Source organism: Caloenas nicobarica, chromosome 8, assembly GCF_036013445.1.
Source record: "Caloenas nicobarica isolate bCalNic1 chromosome 8, bCalNic1.hap1, whole genome shotgun sequence".
Lineage (NCBI taxonomy): Eukaryota > Metazoa > Chordata > Aves > Columbiformes > Columbidae > Caloenas > Caloenas nicobarica.
Window position 1 is genome coordinate 23,961,413 of NC_088252.1, and position 13,329 is coordinate 23,974,741.

Sequence of the window (13,329 nt, forward strand, 5' to 3'; positions counted from 1 at the left end):
TCCAGGGAGATACTTTGTAATTTTCTTTTTCATCACAGGGTGGATTTTAAGATAAGATTTTTCACTGCTTTCTGGAAAACAAGTTGTTCATTTGGTTTTGTTTTTTATAATTTTTCTAAAGCTTGTCTCTTTGTGTACTTTTGTTTAGCACTTAAGTTTCTTCTAAGACCAAGATGAAGAATTTCTATTTTGGGAAAACTGTATTTCTTACGCAGGTATTTTCTTCAACTCTTGAATGGAGGAGAAGAATCGTTCTTGCCACGTTTAAAAAAGAAGATAGAAACAAGCTTGTTCTTTTTTGCTGTCCTTTCTCTTCCATTCTTTTGATGACTTAAGTGATTAGCAGAGTCCATGTGCAGTTTTCTCTTTGTTCCTTAGCAAAGCTCTCAGCCTGCTGCTGCCCTCGTTTGCCGGTGGGCTCATTGCGGCATATCCAGCTCCAGTGCTCGAAAAGCAGGGAAGGAAAGAGTGGGGGTTTGGCTGGAGGAGAGCCAGAGAGGGTTAATTGATTCAGTTCTCCAGTGCGTGCTCTTTGTAGCTGTATCAGGATGTGCAGATCCTGTAAACGACCCTTGGCTTTTCGAGATTGAAGCTCCACGCACCACAGCCCGTGTGTGCCTGCTGGCTCGCGCTCGCTCGCTTGCTGGACGGAAGCACAGTTAACCCTGAAAAGTTCTGCTGCCCTGCAAATACTCCACTTTTTTTCTTTACTAATTTTATACAAGTATTGTCTAGCGCACTAGTTCAAGTGTGTGCATCGTTACTTTAAATCTTTCTTCATGCAGCTGCTTTTTATTATCATATTTTGTTGTTTTTTGTTACCTTCCAACTTTCAGTCAGATGTGTGTATGGTCTCTAGCTTCATCTTACAGTTTTGCATTAAAATGGAAATAACGTTCACTTCGAAGGACTTTAGCTGGACAATTATGTAATTGAGTCCTTCAGTTTAAGGCCAGAAGAGACCATGAGATCATGGTCTGACCCCCTGTATGTCACCGGCCTTTACGTTCCATGAGTTGCTGGTGCTCACCAGGCTTGAGCTGGGAGTTGGCTGCTCACTGAACTGTGCATCAATTTATATGTGTTTTTAAAAAAAGGCATTTGTATCCTTAGGATACAGCTACTTTGGGGCCAAAGAGAGAAAGCTGCTGCCAGAAATGTATAGAAATACAGGATTTAAAGTGTGTTCGGGTCATACAATAGAATTCCTAGAAAAGTAGTTTTCACTTGTTCCTTATTTTTCATGTTTAAAGGAAACCTTTGGTAAGATTCCAGTCTGTGTTCATTTACAATTGACTTTTGATATCTTTCGATATCTTTATTCTTCAGAAAAGTATATAGTAGAAAATAAAGATTAATCCATGATTAATCCATGGTAATTCTATTTCCTTATCTGACCACCTCCCCATTGTCACCCTTGACAGTACTGAGAGAAGAGCACATGAAAACATGCAAAAAGCAGAGATCACGACAGGGCAATACTGTACTGGGCTAAGGAGCATTTGGATTCAGTTTTCCTTAAGCTAAGCTATGTCGAATCAGCTTCTGTTTTATTTTATAAATCCTGAAGGCTCTCCTGGCATTAATCTAACTGTACATTACCAAGTCTTTACCAAAATGTCCATTGGATTAAACACAGCCAGTGTTCCCTCTTTCTGATTGTACAGATGAAGCTTGTTTTCCTTCATTATTGACACTCGAGCTATTTTTTTTTCCTTGTTGAAAGGCAGCTGGAATTATTACTGCTTTATGGAGATGGATCTATTTGCAGTATGTCTGCATCTGAAACAGAAAGAAAGGTTCCAGTGTAAAACCACCAAAGTATCATAAAGGACAGATTAATTTTTTCATTTCAGTGGTCTGCTTGTGGGTGTATGCCACATAGATCTTCATGTCTCATCTCTGAATTTAAAGAATAGAATTAAAACTTCTGGGGAAAAAAATAGGCAGTGCATTGAACAGAGCCATCTGCGAATCATCAGCATCGGTTACTGATGCAAGCTTGTGTTGGAACTGAAGCATTATCTTGAAAGAGCTGGTTTGGGGTTTTTTTGGTTTGGGGTTTTTTTTGGTTTGGGGTTTTTTTTGGTTTGGGTTTTTTTGGTGTTGTTTGGGTTTTTTTGGTTTGGTTTTTTTTGGTGTTTAGTTTTGTATTTTTCTCTTCACATTTTCTCTTTCACATGGCAGTAGACACTATCCCTCTGTCACTTCAGTGTGGAGGAAGTATCAGTGTTACAGAAGTGGAATTTTGTCAACTCGAGTTCTGTATTGCCTCTTCATAAATTTTCTTTACAGATCTTACCATCTGAGAAGCATTATTGTTGGTTACTCATGTAAAGACTTGTTTTGGTCAAGTGAAAATCAACCGTTCCAACTTCTGTGGAATGCCTCAGTGGATGTTATAATGCACTTTATATGACAAAATCATCTCCTTAGCCACTAGAATGGCTAAATTAAATAAATTGGGAGGGAGGAGGCACTTCCACGAAGTACCAGATGAAGACTGTGCTGTTGCGTGCAAATTGCTCTGATGAACGCTCTATAAACGCATTCATATCTAATTGAAAAGGAAATGATTTTTTAAAATTCGGCTGTAAACAGAATTTTCATAGGAACTTTCAGAGGAAGATGGTATGAGTTTAGTCGCATGTAGGCTTGCATAGCATACATGTCTGTTTGGTGCGTGGTTTCGTTTCAGACGGCTGGAAAACTTATCCGCCTTCTGTGATGTTTTTTGAACTTTCCCAGGTTTGAATCATTTCTGAGAAACTCACCCTCCTGTTGAATATCTGTTCCAGATCCGCAGCAGGTTCTTCACCACAAGCTCCTGGCCAGGCTTTTTGTGCAGGCCCCTGTCCTGCCCCGTGTCCAGCTCTTCACCCGTGATAATGAGCGGTAAACCCTAAATCTTGCTAGACCTCTCTCCTGGTCTACCGTAACTGGAGTATTTGAGCCATTCATAGAGTTACTTTTCCCACTCCTTGCTGTTTACTTCTGTTTTCAAATTGCCAGTGCTATTTTGTTCGAATGGAGCCACATGTACATTAGACGTGAGCTGACACTGGTGCCAGTGCTGGTCACCCGATGCTCATCCCTCTTGTTCAGCCGCTGCCGGGTTGGCAGCACTCGCCACCCCCTGCAAGTTCTCATTCTTCAGCAAGTCTTGCCTGGGCAGCCAGGAGGTGTTTCAGAGAAAAACACCGTGGAGAAGGAGGCTGTGTTACATGTGAGATAATTGCAGGAAATTCCCGGCATGGGAATAACTCGGATCCTTTTTGTCTAGAGAGAAGGAGATGGGCTTTACACCCGTGCTTAGTCCACTCTGAAATATGTCCATTTGTTGCATTTTTTTCTCTGTGGGTTTTCAATCCTCTATGTTTTCCCCCCTCTGCTACGCACACCTCCTTCGGAAATGACTTCAAATTGTGCAACTAGATATCTGCATTCCTCTTTTATTAACTCATTCATGGATGAAATGAAACTTCTGTTAAGCTTTTTCTTTCTTTTTTTTTTTTTTTGTCTATCACTGTGCTACCAAAGCAACTTGTGGAAATGGTCCTGTATCAAATGATTAATTCATGTCTAGTAGTTTAGAAAGTCCTAAATATTTAGAATCCTTGAAATATGACTTAATGAGGAATTTAAAATATATACTTGATGTTGTTCTTTAATTCTCTGACATTTCATTTTTCACTGAGTTGTAAAGTCCTTAAATATTTAGACTAAAAAATAAGTGTATGTTAGTGATGCTTCAGATGTTTCCATCTTTAGTCTCCATCACAAGACCAATGTGATGGTTTATTTTCAGTATTGTGTTTATTTATTTATGCTACATTTTATACATATACAGGCTCTCATGTTCAAATATTGCTGAAATATAAACAGAAATGACAATAGTTCTCTAACCTTCAAGATGTCTGATTTACAGAACTGGAGATAAACTGCACAAAGGTATTTGGATGTGATTCAGACTGGGCCGTGATCTAAGGAACTAAAGAAATACACTTCAAGATACGGCAATCTGAGTTTTTAATTTGTCTTGTGGTGTTGCTGCATGCCTTTTGGGGGAAGAGATTCAAGTGGGTTGTTAAGCAGAGTCAATGTACCTGATGGTGTTCTGCAACTTCCAATAGCTCAGTAAGGCTCTGGTAGGCCAAGCCTACTGAGAACTACAGGGGTTTTTTTATCTGCAGATGTTACAGTTGTCATTACCTTCAGAAAAAGGACCATTCTCTGTGCCTTAGAGAGTCCTAGAAGAGCTGCTGTAAGAAATGGTTGGTGGTGAAAGGAAATAGAATTTCAGGTTTCACTGCACGCTGCGGAGAACGTGGTCAGCGTCCTGGACTGAAAGGAAAACCAACTACCTTCTGTGTCCAGCTGATCTGGGTGGTTTTGTTCATATTAGTCTGCGTTAGCAAGAATCGATTTCTTAGGATTTATTTTGTGAATTTTTGCACTAAAGGTTTAAGAAAAAACTTTCCTCTCTTTATGGAAGTAATGAAGAATCCAAAGCTTGCTTTGGTTTCTCAGAAATTCTTGGGCACTTAGAAGCCAAGTATCAGCTTTTATACATACTATAATACAATACTTATTTTTATATAAATGTCACTTATATTTATTTCTGTCCAGGAGATTAACATCTCCAGGAAAGAGATCAAAGCTGAGCCTAAGGCTGAGGTCACTGGGTAGAAGTTAAGTAGCTCCTTTGTGTTCTCTCTGGTTCTGGTTTCAGTGAAGATTCAAAATCCTTAACCACCTGGTGTGTTTGTCTCTCGTGGAGCTTTTGAGAGAAAACAGCGAGTAAAACTAATAAAATGCTAGCTAGTATGTTTTCCTGAGAATCTCTCATTAATGTTTTTGTGTATCTTTCTTTTTCTTCCTGGTTTTCTTAACGACTTCTGAAACAAACAGCATGGATCTTGGATGAAGTCCTTCGTCTGCAGCCCATATATCACAGCAGTAAAACTTCTGGTGTAGGGTGGAAACAAAGCAGTAGCTGACTATGGCACAGAAGTCCTGTCAAAGAAACGTAGAGGCTTTTTTGGCTTCTTGATTTATTTAGTTTTCTGGTAACAGAGAGAACAGCGTTAAAGCTGGTCGTGATGCTGGTTTTTTGTATATGGGCCTGGGTTCACTGACATCTGTGTTTTGATGGCTGATGGAGGAGCGGTTGAGCAATTTTCAGATGAAAATGAAGGAAATAATCAGGCTGTTGTTCTGTCGTCATTTTTCTGTTGTAGTAAAATGTAATTGCAAAAGCAAACTGCTTGAGCAAAAGCAGTGTTAGGAAAAAAGGAAGGAACCAGTGCATTAAAGATAATTTGGTTTTTAAAAATAGACATTGCCTATCTTTCTAAGCTATACAGCCCAGTTTAGAGACACGCCTTAGGCTTTAATGTAGGAATTTTTAGATGGAATTACCGGACAGAGTTATGGGAAGGTCAGACTAAGGGACTATGGTACATTGTTTCTCTCCTCAAAATATATTAAATATACTCCAGGTTTAGAATTTTTACTATGACTTTTAAGAGAGGGTGGAAATTGTGTCTCGGGTTGAAACTTCTGCCCACTGAATCTCCAGATGTTGTTCTGGTATTTCATGTGATGTTACCTTCTATGTTTAACTTGTAGTAACGACCGATGTCCGTATTAGGACTAAGAGTAGCCTGTTGCTGAATGTGACTTCTGATCAGCCATTACTCTTTTTTTAGTAGTGCTTTTAACGTTTTCTCATACTTTGTGACTTCTCGCCCTCTCCCACCAGAGGTTTCTACTCAGTAACCACTCCGATATATCAATTTTTCTTTTGATCACTTGACAGCATTGTTTTTTGTGTTATGAATTTTATGAAGTGTGGGTTGGGTTTTATATGGGCTAACCTTTGGCAACAGCGTGTAGGACTTTGTAAAGTGTCTCAGCCATAAAGCAAGCAGATGTTATTGCTTAAGCATTGGTGCCAGCGGTGCTCTTTTGCGCTGAAATCCTGTTCCTCTGATGAGCATTTTTACAAGGCTTTTTAGCTTCCTCAACCCACTCGTGCTCCTGCCTTCTAGTTCTCCATTAAGTGGGAAGACACTTTTTGAAGATTGTGGGTTTGAGAAGACTCTGTTACTGAGGAAAGTGGTGGGACCTGTTAAGTAGCTTTAACTCCCATAGTGGATTTATGGAGGGCCCCCTTTCAAAATGTTTGACCGTTTTATGGATAGATTTGAAATCAAAGCGTTTAAAGCAATGGCCACAAGTAATGTAAATCTGGCTAAGAATTCCAAAATCAAATAGTGTGCATTAATCTTGATTTTATAATAACAACTGTGTTGGAACGTCTGAGCCTTCAAACACAAAGATGTGTCCAAGTTAATGATTCTATAAATTTCAGCTTTCTGAACACGAATTTACTTATTAATGCTTCGAAGTGCATAATCACATCTTTGCCAGAAGATGTTTTTCTCTTCTTTGGCTCACAATCTGCCTGTTTAATACTTGCTGAAGTAAAGATAACACAAAGGTGTTAAGTCTTAGTGCAAGAGCTGAAGGATTCTGTGCAGCTGAATGTTTGGGCTCATTTATTTTAGCATTTGTGACTTCTCATCTCCACATCAGCTCATTTTTTAAAAACATTGTCAGCATCCTAGCTGTTATTTGAGTATGAGACTGACAGGTAGTTTTAAATGTGTCTTTTAGTTTATAGTCTTCACTTGTACTGCTCGCTTGCAGGACAGAACCGTTTGGTTTCCCACTAATTCCGCCTTTCTTAACATTTATCAGCATGGCTGCAGAGTTTCCAGCAACTTTGTGTTTATTCCCCTCTTCTTGTGTGTATTTTTTTCCTGCTGTTTGGCCTTTTTGTTAAGGCGGTGGCAGTAGACGGGATTCTTTCCGCATGCGGATGTTTTAGGAAGACTCATAAAGGAAGAGGCTGCTGGAAGCGGGTTTGAGCTCGAAGGTTTGGGTCCTTGCTGCCGTTACTGCCGAGGGGTTGAGGAGCCTCTTGGTGCCTTCAGGTCCCTCCAGTGATGGTCGAGGTGACCGGAGCCTGTGCGGTGGTGCTGCCTGTCTGCCAGAAACCGCAGCAGGAGAGAGGGCTGGAAAGAAGAGTCAGAGGAGACTATGGGAAAGAGTTGAAGAAGGAAGACATAATAGCTAAATAGAAATTAACTGATTTTGTATGTAGAGTATAACTGAAGGACGAGTGTGTGGTTATATGAGCATGTCTTCTGTCCCCATTCACAGTGAAAGAAGAAAAGGAGTTTTGTTGCTTAAGGTCTTTTTACTTCTGTTTTCTATCATTCAGGTATTCATTTAAACAAAACCAATGCTGGAGCATATGCTATAGTGATTTTTGCTGATTCTTGAGCTGTTGAGTACTTGGACACTTAGTGATCTTACATGATGCTGGATTTCCTGTGTACAACAGGAGCTGCCGCCGCCCTCCATCTCTCAGTATAGCAAACCTAAGGAGGGAAGCTAAAACTAAGGTGTTCTTTGCTCTTCCTTTGTACGTTTCAGTCTGAAATCAGTTTATAGTTGAAGTAAATGGCTTGCAAGGCTGCTTTTAGGATTGTGAACGTGACAATTAAAAAGCTAGTCTGGGCTGCAAGACAGAGATGGAGTGGAAACCAGATGATGAGCACTTTGAAAACAGACATAATTAAATCACTTGCAATTTATAGTTTCCCATTTTTCTTCTTCATGAGCATGTACTTGCCAAACACAGTCCTGCATTGCTGTTGTGTTTATGGGGTCATGAGATTGGGTAAATTTAACAGATTAGCTGTGATGGATGTGCCTATGAGTTCAGAATGCAGAGAGGCTTATTTTACAAACAACTTTGCATTGGCTGCATTAGAAGTCCTGCAATTGGCAGCGTACGATATTATGGAGCGGTTTGTATTGTATCAAAATTAACAGAGTGATAAATATGACTCTGAAGACAGGAGGGAAATTAATATATCCACACCTGTAAGCGAGTTCTGCCCTACTTCAGAAATACTCAAAATTCGCAAGGCTGGTTGCGCTAGCAACATCACAAGACTGTTTGCATTAGCAACACGTGCTTCTTGCCGTAGGAAATTAAGGGTTCCCTTTCATCTCTCTGAGCGCTGGGCTAGAAGTTCTGTTGCTATAATGATCAACAGGACACAGGTTCCCAGCTGGGGAGGCGTGGAGCGTGTACTCCCATTTCAGATCTCTTAAAAGGCAGCAACATCACAGCGCGATATTGTAAGGAGGCAGCAGCAGACATTGCTGATGAACTGGTTGGAAACGTGTATTTTATCAGTATTTCCTCGCATGCTTTGATTTACAGCAGTAGGTGGGGGTGAGGAGGAGTCGGCAGAAGCAGTGATTGCGAAAGGGAGTTTGGGACCCACCAACCTTGAAGGCTGATTGAACACTGGAATTGGGTTTTGTGTCTGCCGATGGGAGATTTAGTACCGTGTGTCTCATGGAGAGCAAACCTCTGATAGTGGAAAGTTTGTCACAACAGCATGATTTCTAGAGATAAAGACCTCAGTCTCAATAGATACATCATTCTGTTGGGTAATCTGTTAAAGGCAGAAAATGTGGAATAAAAAGGAAGATTTTGGTAGTGGGAACTGTGTGTGATATCTGCAGTGATTGGGAAGTTTATTTGTTTGTGCACTTCACTGTTCTCCTCTTGGTCCATTTGTTCCATCCTTCTGGTTACATTTTGAGAAAGGCAAAACACACAATGTGGCAGGACACGTTTAGATTTTCCAGTATGAACAGAGTGAAGTCTCCATATTTTGAAGAACAATGATTATAACATTCTTTTTTTTTTTTATCTCTCTTCAGGACTCCTGAGCAGTGTCCGAGCGTGGTTTCTTTGCTGTCAGAGAGCTACAATCCCCATGTGCGTTATGGGGCTGCCATGGCTTTGGGTATCTGCTGTGCAGGCACTGGAAACAAGGTGAGCACCAGAAGGCATCTGCTGCCAGGACTGTTTCTGCTTTCTCCTTCCACAGACACGTTTGTGCAGAAACATCACACACAGAGATCAGATTTCTCGTACATGCACACTGTTAGCCAGCTGGACTAGGGCACTGCTTTAGATTCTTGAACTGTCCTGGGCACAGAGGTTCTGTTCTTGCTTGTGCAGAATAGATAAAGTAGAAGAATGTTTCATACATTATTGCCAGATTCTTGGAATTTTGTCTTCAAAACTTTTCTTAGGGTTTTCTTACTGTCAACTTGCCACTGAACTTTAAATGTATGTTCAGAACTCCAAAATCAATACTCCTTTGCCCTTGGAGTTGATCTTTTACAGATTGCTTTAGGGGGAACAAGGGAGTGCCAGTGACAGGAAAGCAGCAGGTGTTTTGCATAATTTCTAGCCTCTTTCTTCTTTTCTGCGATACAGAATTCATGGAAGATCCCTGTAGTAAAGCCAAGAGCAATGAAATTTAATGAATGTTACTGTAGTTTCAGCTGTATAATTCACAGCCAGTAAATTTTATTATTGCTTTCTAAGTGTCAGCGAAGGATAATTATCACAGATGATAGCAGGGACCTTTTAGAGTACAAGGGTTCCTGCTTCTGCTGTGGAAGTGGGTGCTCACTGCAGTAAGCAGCAAGTAAGCTTGGGATGAGCGGTTTCTACTTCATCCACTTGTGTGTATAATCTGTACAGGTACTGCATCACAGTTTCAAAACTGGTGCACAGACTGTGCGTGCGGAAGTCATATTTTGTGCTTCTGAGCCTTTGATAAATCTCGTGCTTATCTGTGTCATCCCTTCTTCTGCTGGCATGAAGCTCTTGTTCTGTGGCTCTTGCACATGAGTGCTCCCCAGCATGTCCCTTGTGTTGTGAAGTGCTCAGATGCTGAGGTGTTCTGCCTGCTGGCTTTAGTATCTGAAGCATGCAGGCTTGAAAGCAAACCCAAAGTCCTATTTTTATCCAGGTTGCTTTATTGTCAAGCGGAAGGCGGAATCAAGGAGCTAATTACTTTTAAGGTGCTGCATCTAACAAGTTGATTTAAGTGGAAATGTTTTTAGTCGTACAAAGAAGTCTGTTTTATTTCCAGATACGTTGAGTGATAAAGACCTAGACCATCTGATTATATGTAGACATGTCTCCCAGAGCTTATATTAGTGGGTTTTGAAGGCACAAATATATTCAATTTTGGAGACGGGAAAGTTCAGCTTTTTGTCATAGTGGATGTTCTATAGATGGTGTTGAACGAGTGAGTCACCTTCAGGTGGAGAAGCACGGCCCTCAAGACAGCTCAATTGGCCAAAGCAGCCTAAGCGAAGGCATGATATTATTCTAGAAGTGGTGCTTAGAAATAGTGTTTTGTATAAGATCAACTGCTTTTTAAAATCCTCACCCTGACAGAAGTAACACCCTGAGGGGTCTGTGCTGGGAGACTCAACGCACTCAGTTGCATTTGCTCATGTCCTCAGTTTAAGCGTGAACAAGCAAGAGCTCAGTACAAGAGACTGCTGAGTGATTCTGTCTGACTTCTGTAATCAGAAGATCACATAATAGATGAAAAGCTCTTTGAGTGTCTTGGAGTCAATGGCTGTTACCTCTCCTGTTCCTAAGAGTATCTAACAGCTTGCTTCACATGCTGTTCCAGTGCGCTCTGAGCCCCTGTGTTGCCACTGGCCCAATTTATCTGTGCAGCCCATGGCTGTACGAACTGCTGTCTGAGGTTTATTCTGCTTAGATCTGAAGAGCGAGGCTGCTGCAGGCTGGCTCAACCCACCAACAACTTGCTGCTGTTGAAACGAGTCGTCTTGGTCCTTCCTACCACCTTTTGCTCTGTCTCATGCCCAGCTCCCTAGTGCGCAGATTCAGACACAAACTCGCACAATGCTGACCCACATAACGGCAGCAAAAAAGTTGAATTATTGAGCTGGAAAAGCTCACTGAGAGGTGAGGTAAGGGCTGCAGCTAGCACAGGGAAATTGAGGAAGGAGAGGGATCTCATTTTAATTGTGTGAGTTTAGATGAGCTCAGTTGTCCTGTGTAACGTGCGCTGAGGACTTGCATGGTTAGAAATTAATTGCATCCGTCATAATTCTATGTTTATTTAAGTCATGGCTTGCAAAGTGGCGGAACTGTAAATGGAGATTTAGTCTGAGATGCCTGAAAATTGCACATGCTGGTCTCGGGTTCAACTAAGCAGCATTTATTACAATAGACTCTCCCACAGCTTTTTATAACCAGCGACTGCAGGAGTGCTTATTGATAGATCGTAGTGGATCATGTTCCTGTTGCTCTCAGCTGGGAAATTACTGAATTTGAAGAAGCAATAGAGTGTTTCAAAATGTTTTAGTAAGTTAGATGTACTATATGGGTACTTGGAGGCAGCCTCACTGTAGGTTTGAAATGAATGCTTTCATGTCATGCTAAATGTTACAAGTTCTATTAATAAAGTGTAAGGACAAGAATTTGGGACCTGGGTTGTTTTACTGTCTCGTTTTATAACCTCCAACATATTGTTTGATATCTCTGATTCATTTGTTCCTTAAGCAAAAGATGAAGGTAACGCTGATGTATTTTGTTGGGAAGAATAGCAAAGAAAATGCACAAATCATTTATGTGTACTGTTTAAGACAGGTCAGTAGTTCTAATGTGCTGAATGCTTCTGTTGCTTACAACAGCTGTTGTTTATCTGATGCCCTATTTCTGCAGGTAGATCTTGTTCCACTCGTTATTTGGTTTTGGGAGTCGTTTTCTTCCCAGTTGCTGCAAATCCACAAAAAAAATTTCTGCTTCGTTTACCAGGAATGGACAAAATATTTTTAAAAGTATATCTGAGAGTATCAATCTGATAACCTCACACTAGAGTACTGAATCCTAGGAAACTAAAAATAATAGTATTAACTTTGTGACTGCTTCTTTCTTTTTTTTTAGGAAGCAATTAATTTGCTTGAGCCAATGACAAACGATCCTGTGAACTATGTACGTCAAGGCGCTCTGATTGCATCTGCCCTTATCATGATCCAGCAGACTGAGATTACCTGCCCAAAGGTAACGTGGCATACCTCGCATACCGGTGTGGTAGGCGAAAAATGGTCTTGGATGCCGAATCTTTCGTGCTTGGCAAGAGCGCGTGGGTGCCTTGGGAAGAGCCAGAGCTGGATGGCCCGCAGGAAGCTCCTGCGTGGATCAGCACTTTGCGATGAAGGAGCGATGGTGCTGATAGAAACACGCCTGGTAGACGGCAGCATTTTAACTCCAGGTGTTTCAGGAATAAATGCTCTTTCTTAAAAGATCTAAAGGCATCTTGTAATGCAGTGGAAGTGACTGTCTTCCACTGACACGCACTGATGCCCGTACGCACAGATTTTTGTGAACGCTTATTTAGCAGATAAGTGTTTTATGATAGTAAACTTAATTTCAGATGTGGCTGCAATGTAGGGAAGTCCTGCTATAACTGCATTTCTTTTGTAGCTAGTCTTACACCCTTCAGATGAAACGGTTTTTGCTGTCACAACTGGCTTAGTGGCTTTACAGCAAATACATTTTTTAATGGAGTTTTTCTTTCTGCTCAGAAGGCAAAAAGGATTGCACATGCTGTGTTTAGCTTTTAAAAATAGATTGCACTGTGAATATATGACAGATGATGATATGCAAACATTTGTACAGACTAAAAGTCAGCATTAATAGATGCTCTGAGGTTCCACATTTCATCTGCTCTGAGTGCTGAGGCAGAGCTGTAGCTGGTACTTGACTACTCTGTCACATATGGGTGGCTTTTATTGATGTCATTTTAGAAACTGAACTGTGGTAAAAACAGCTACTTTTTTACTGCATTTGGATGGGGAGAAAGGAAAAAAAAACCCTCTTTGTCCAGTGGAAAATTTTACTTGGGAAAGTCAGCAAAGGAGATCTACAAATACAGGTGTTTGGGTATTTCCAAGTCACGGAACATGAAGTTTTACTGGCAGACAGTTTGTTCCTTTGAATTCTTAAAAAATAATTTTTAAAAAGTTAGTTTTCACTGAGCAGAATCTGGGAGCGTTGTTTATGTTATGAGAATTGTGGTGCAACTGAATAAGCCAGTGAACACTAGAGTTCTGTTGGATCCCTTCATCTTCCAAGATATGGTGGCTCTGTAATGTGAAGTTAAATTATCTTTCTATGGAAAGAAAATACTTGTTTTTATTGCTTCTTCCTTGGCCAGGTGCTCGGAATGCCAGCCCTCAGTACAGGAAATCCGGTTTAATCGTTTGTCGCTGCTTTAATGTTGGGCAATCTGTATAGCCCTATTGTGCCTCAGTTTCCCACCCGAAAGAAATAAGGATGATACTTTCTTCTATGAAAGGGCATTGTGAGAATAAATTAATTTTAATTTGCAA

At 40.7% G+C, this 13,329-nt stretch overlaps 1 protein-coding gene across 1 annotated transcript in view; it reads left to right on the forward strand.

The window, feature by feature from the left end:
* Positions 1-13,329, forward strand: part of PSMD1 (proteasome 26S subunit, non-ATPase 1) — a 72,729-nt gene that overhangs the window by 38,321 nt on the left and 21,079 nt on the right. The window contains exons 17-18 of the mRNA XM_065639773.1: positions 8,815-8,929; positions 11,882-11,998. Of these exons, the coding sequence (XP_065495845.1) occupies positions 8,815-8,929; positions 11,882-11,998 (232 nt within the window). The remainder of the gene's footprint in view (positions 1-8,814; positions 8,930-11,881; positions 11,999-13,329) is intronic.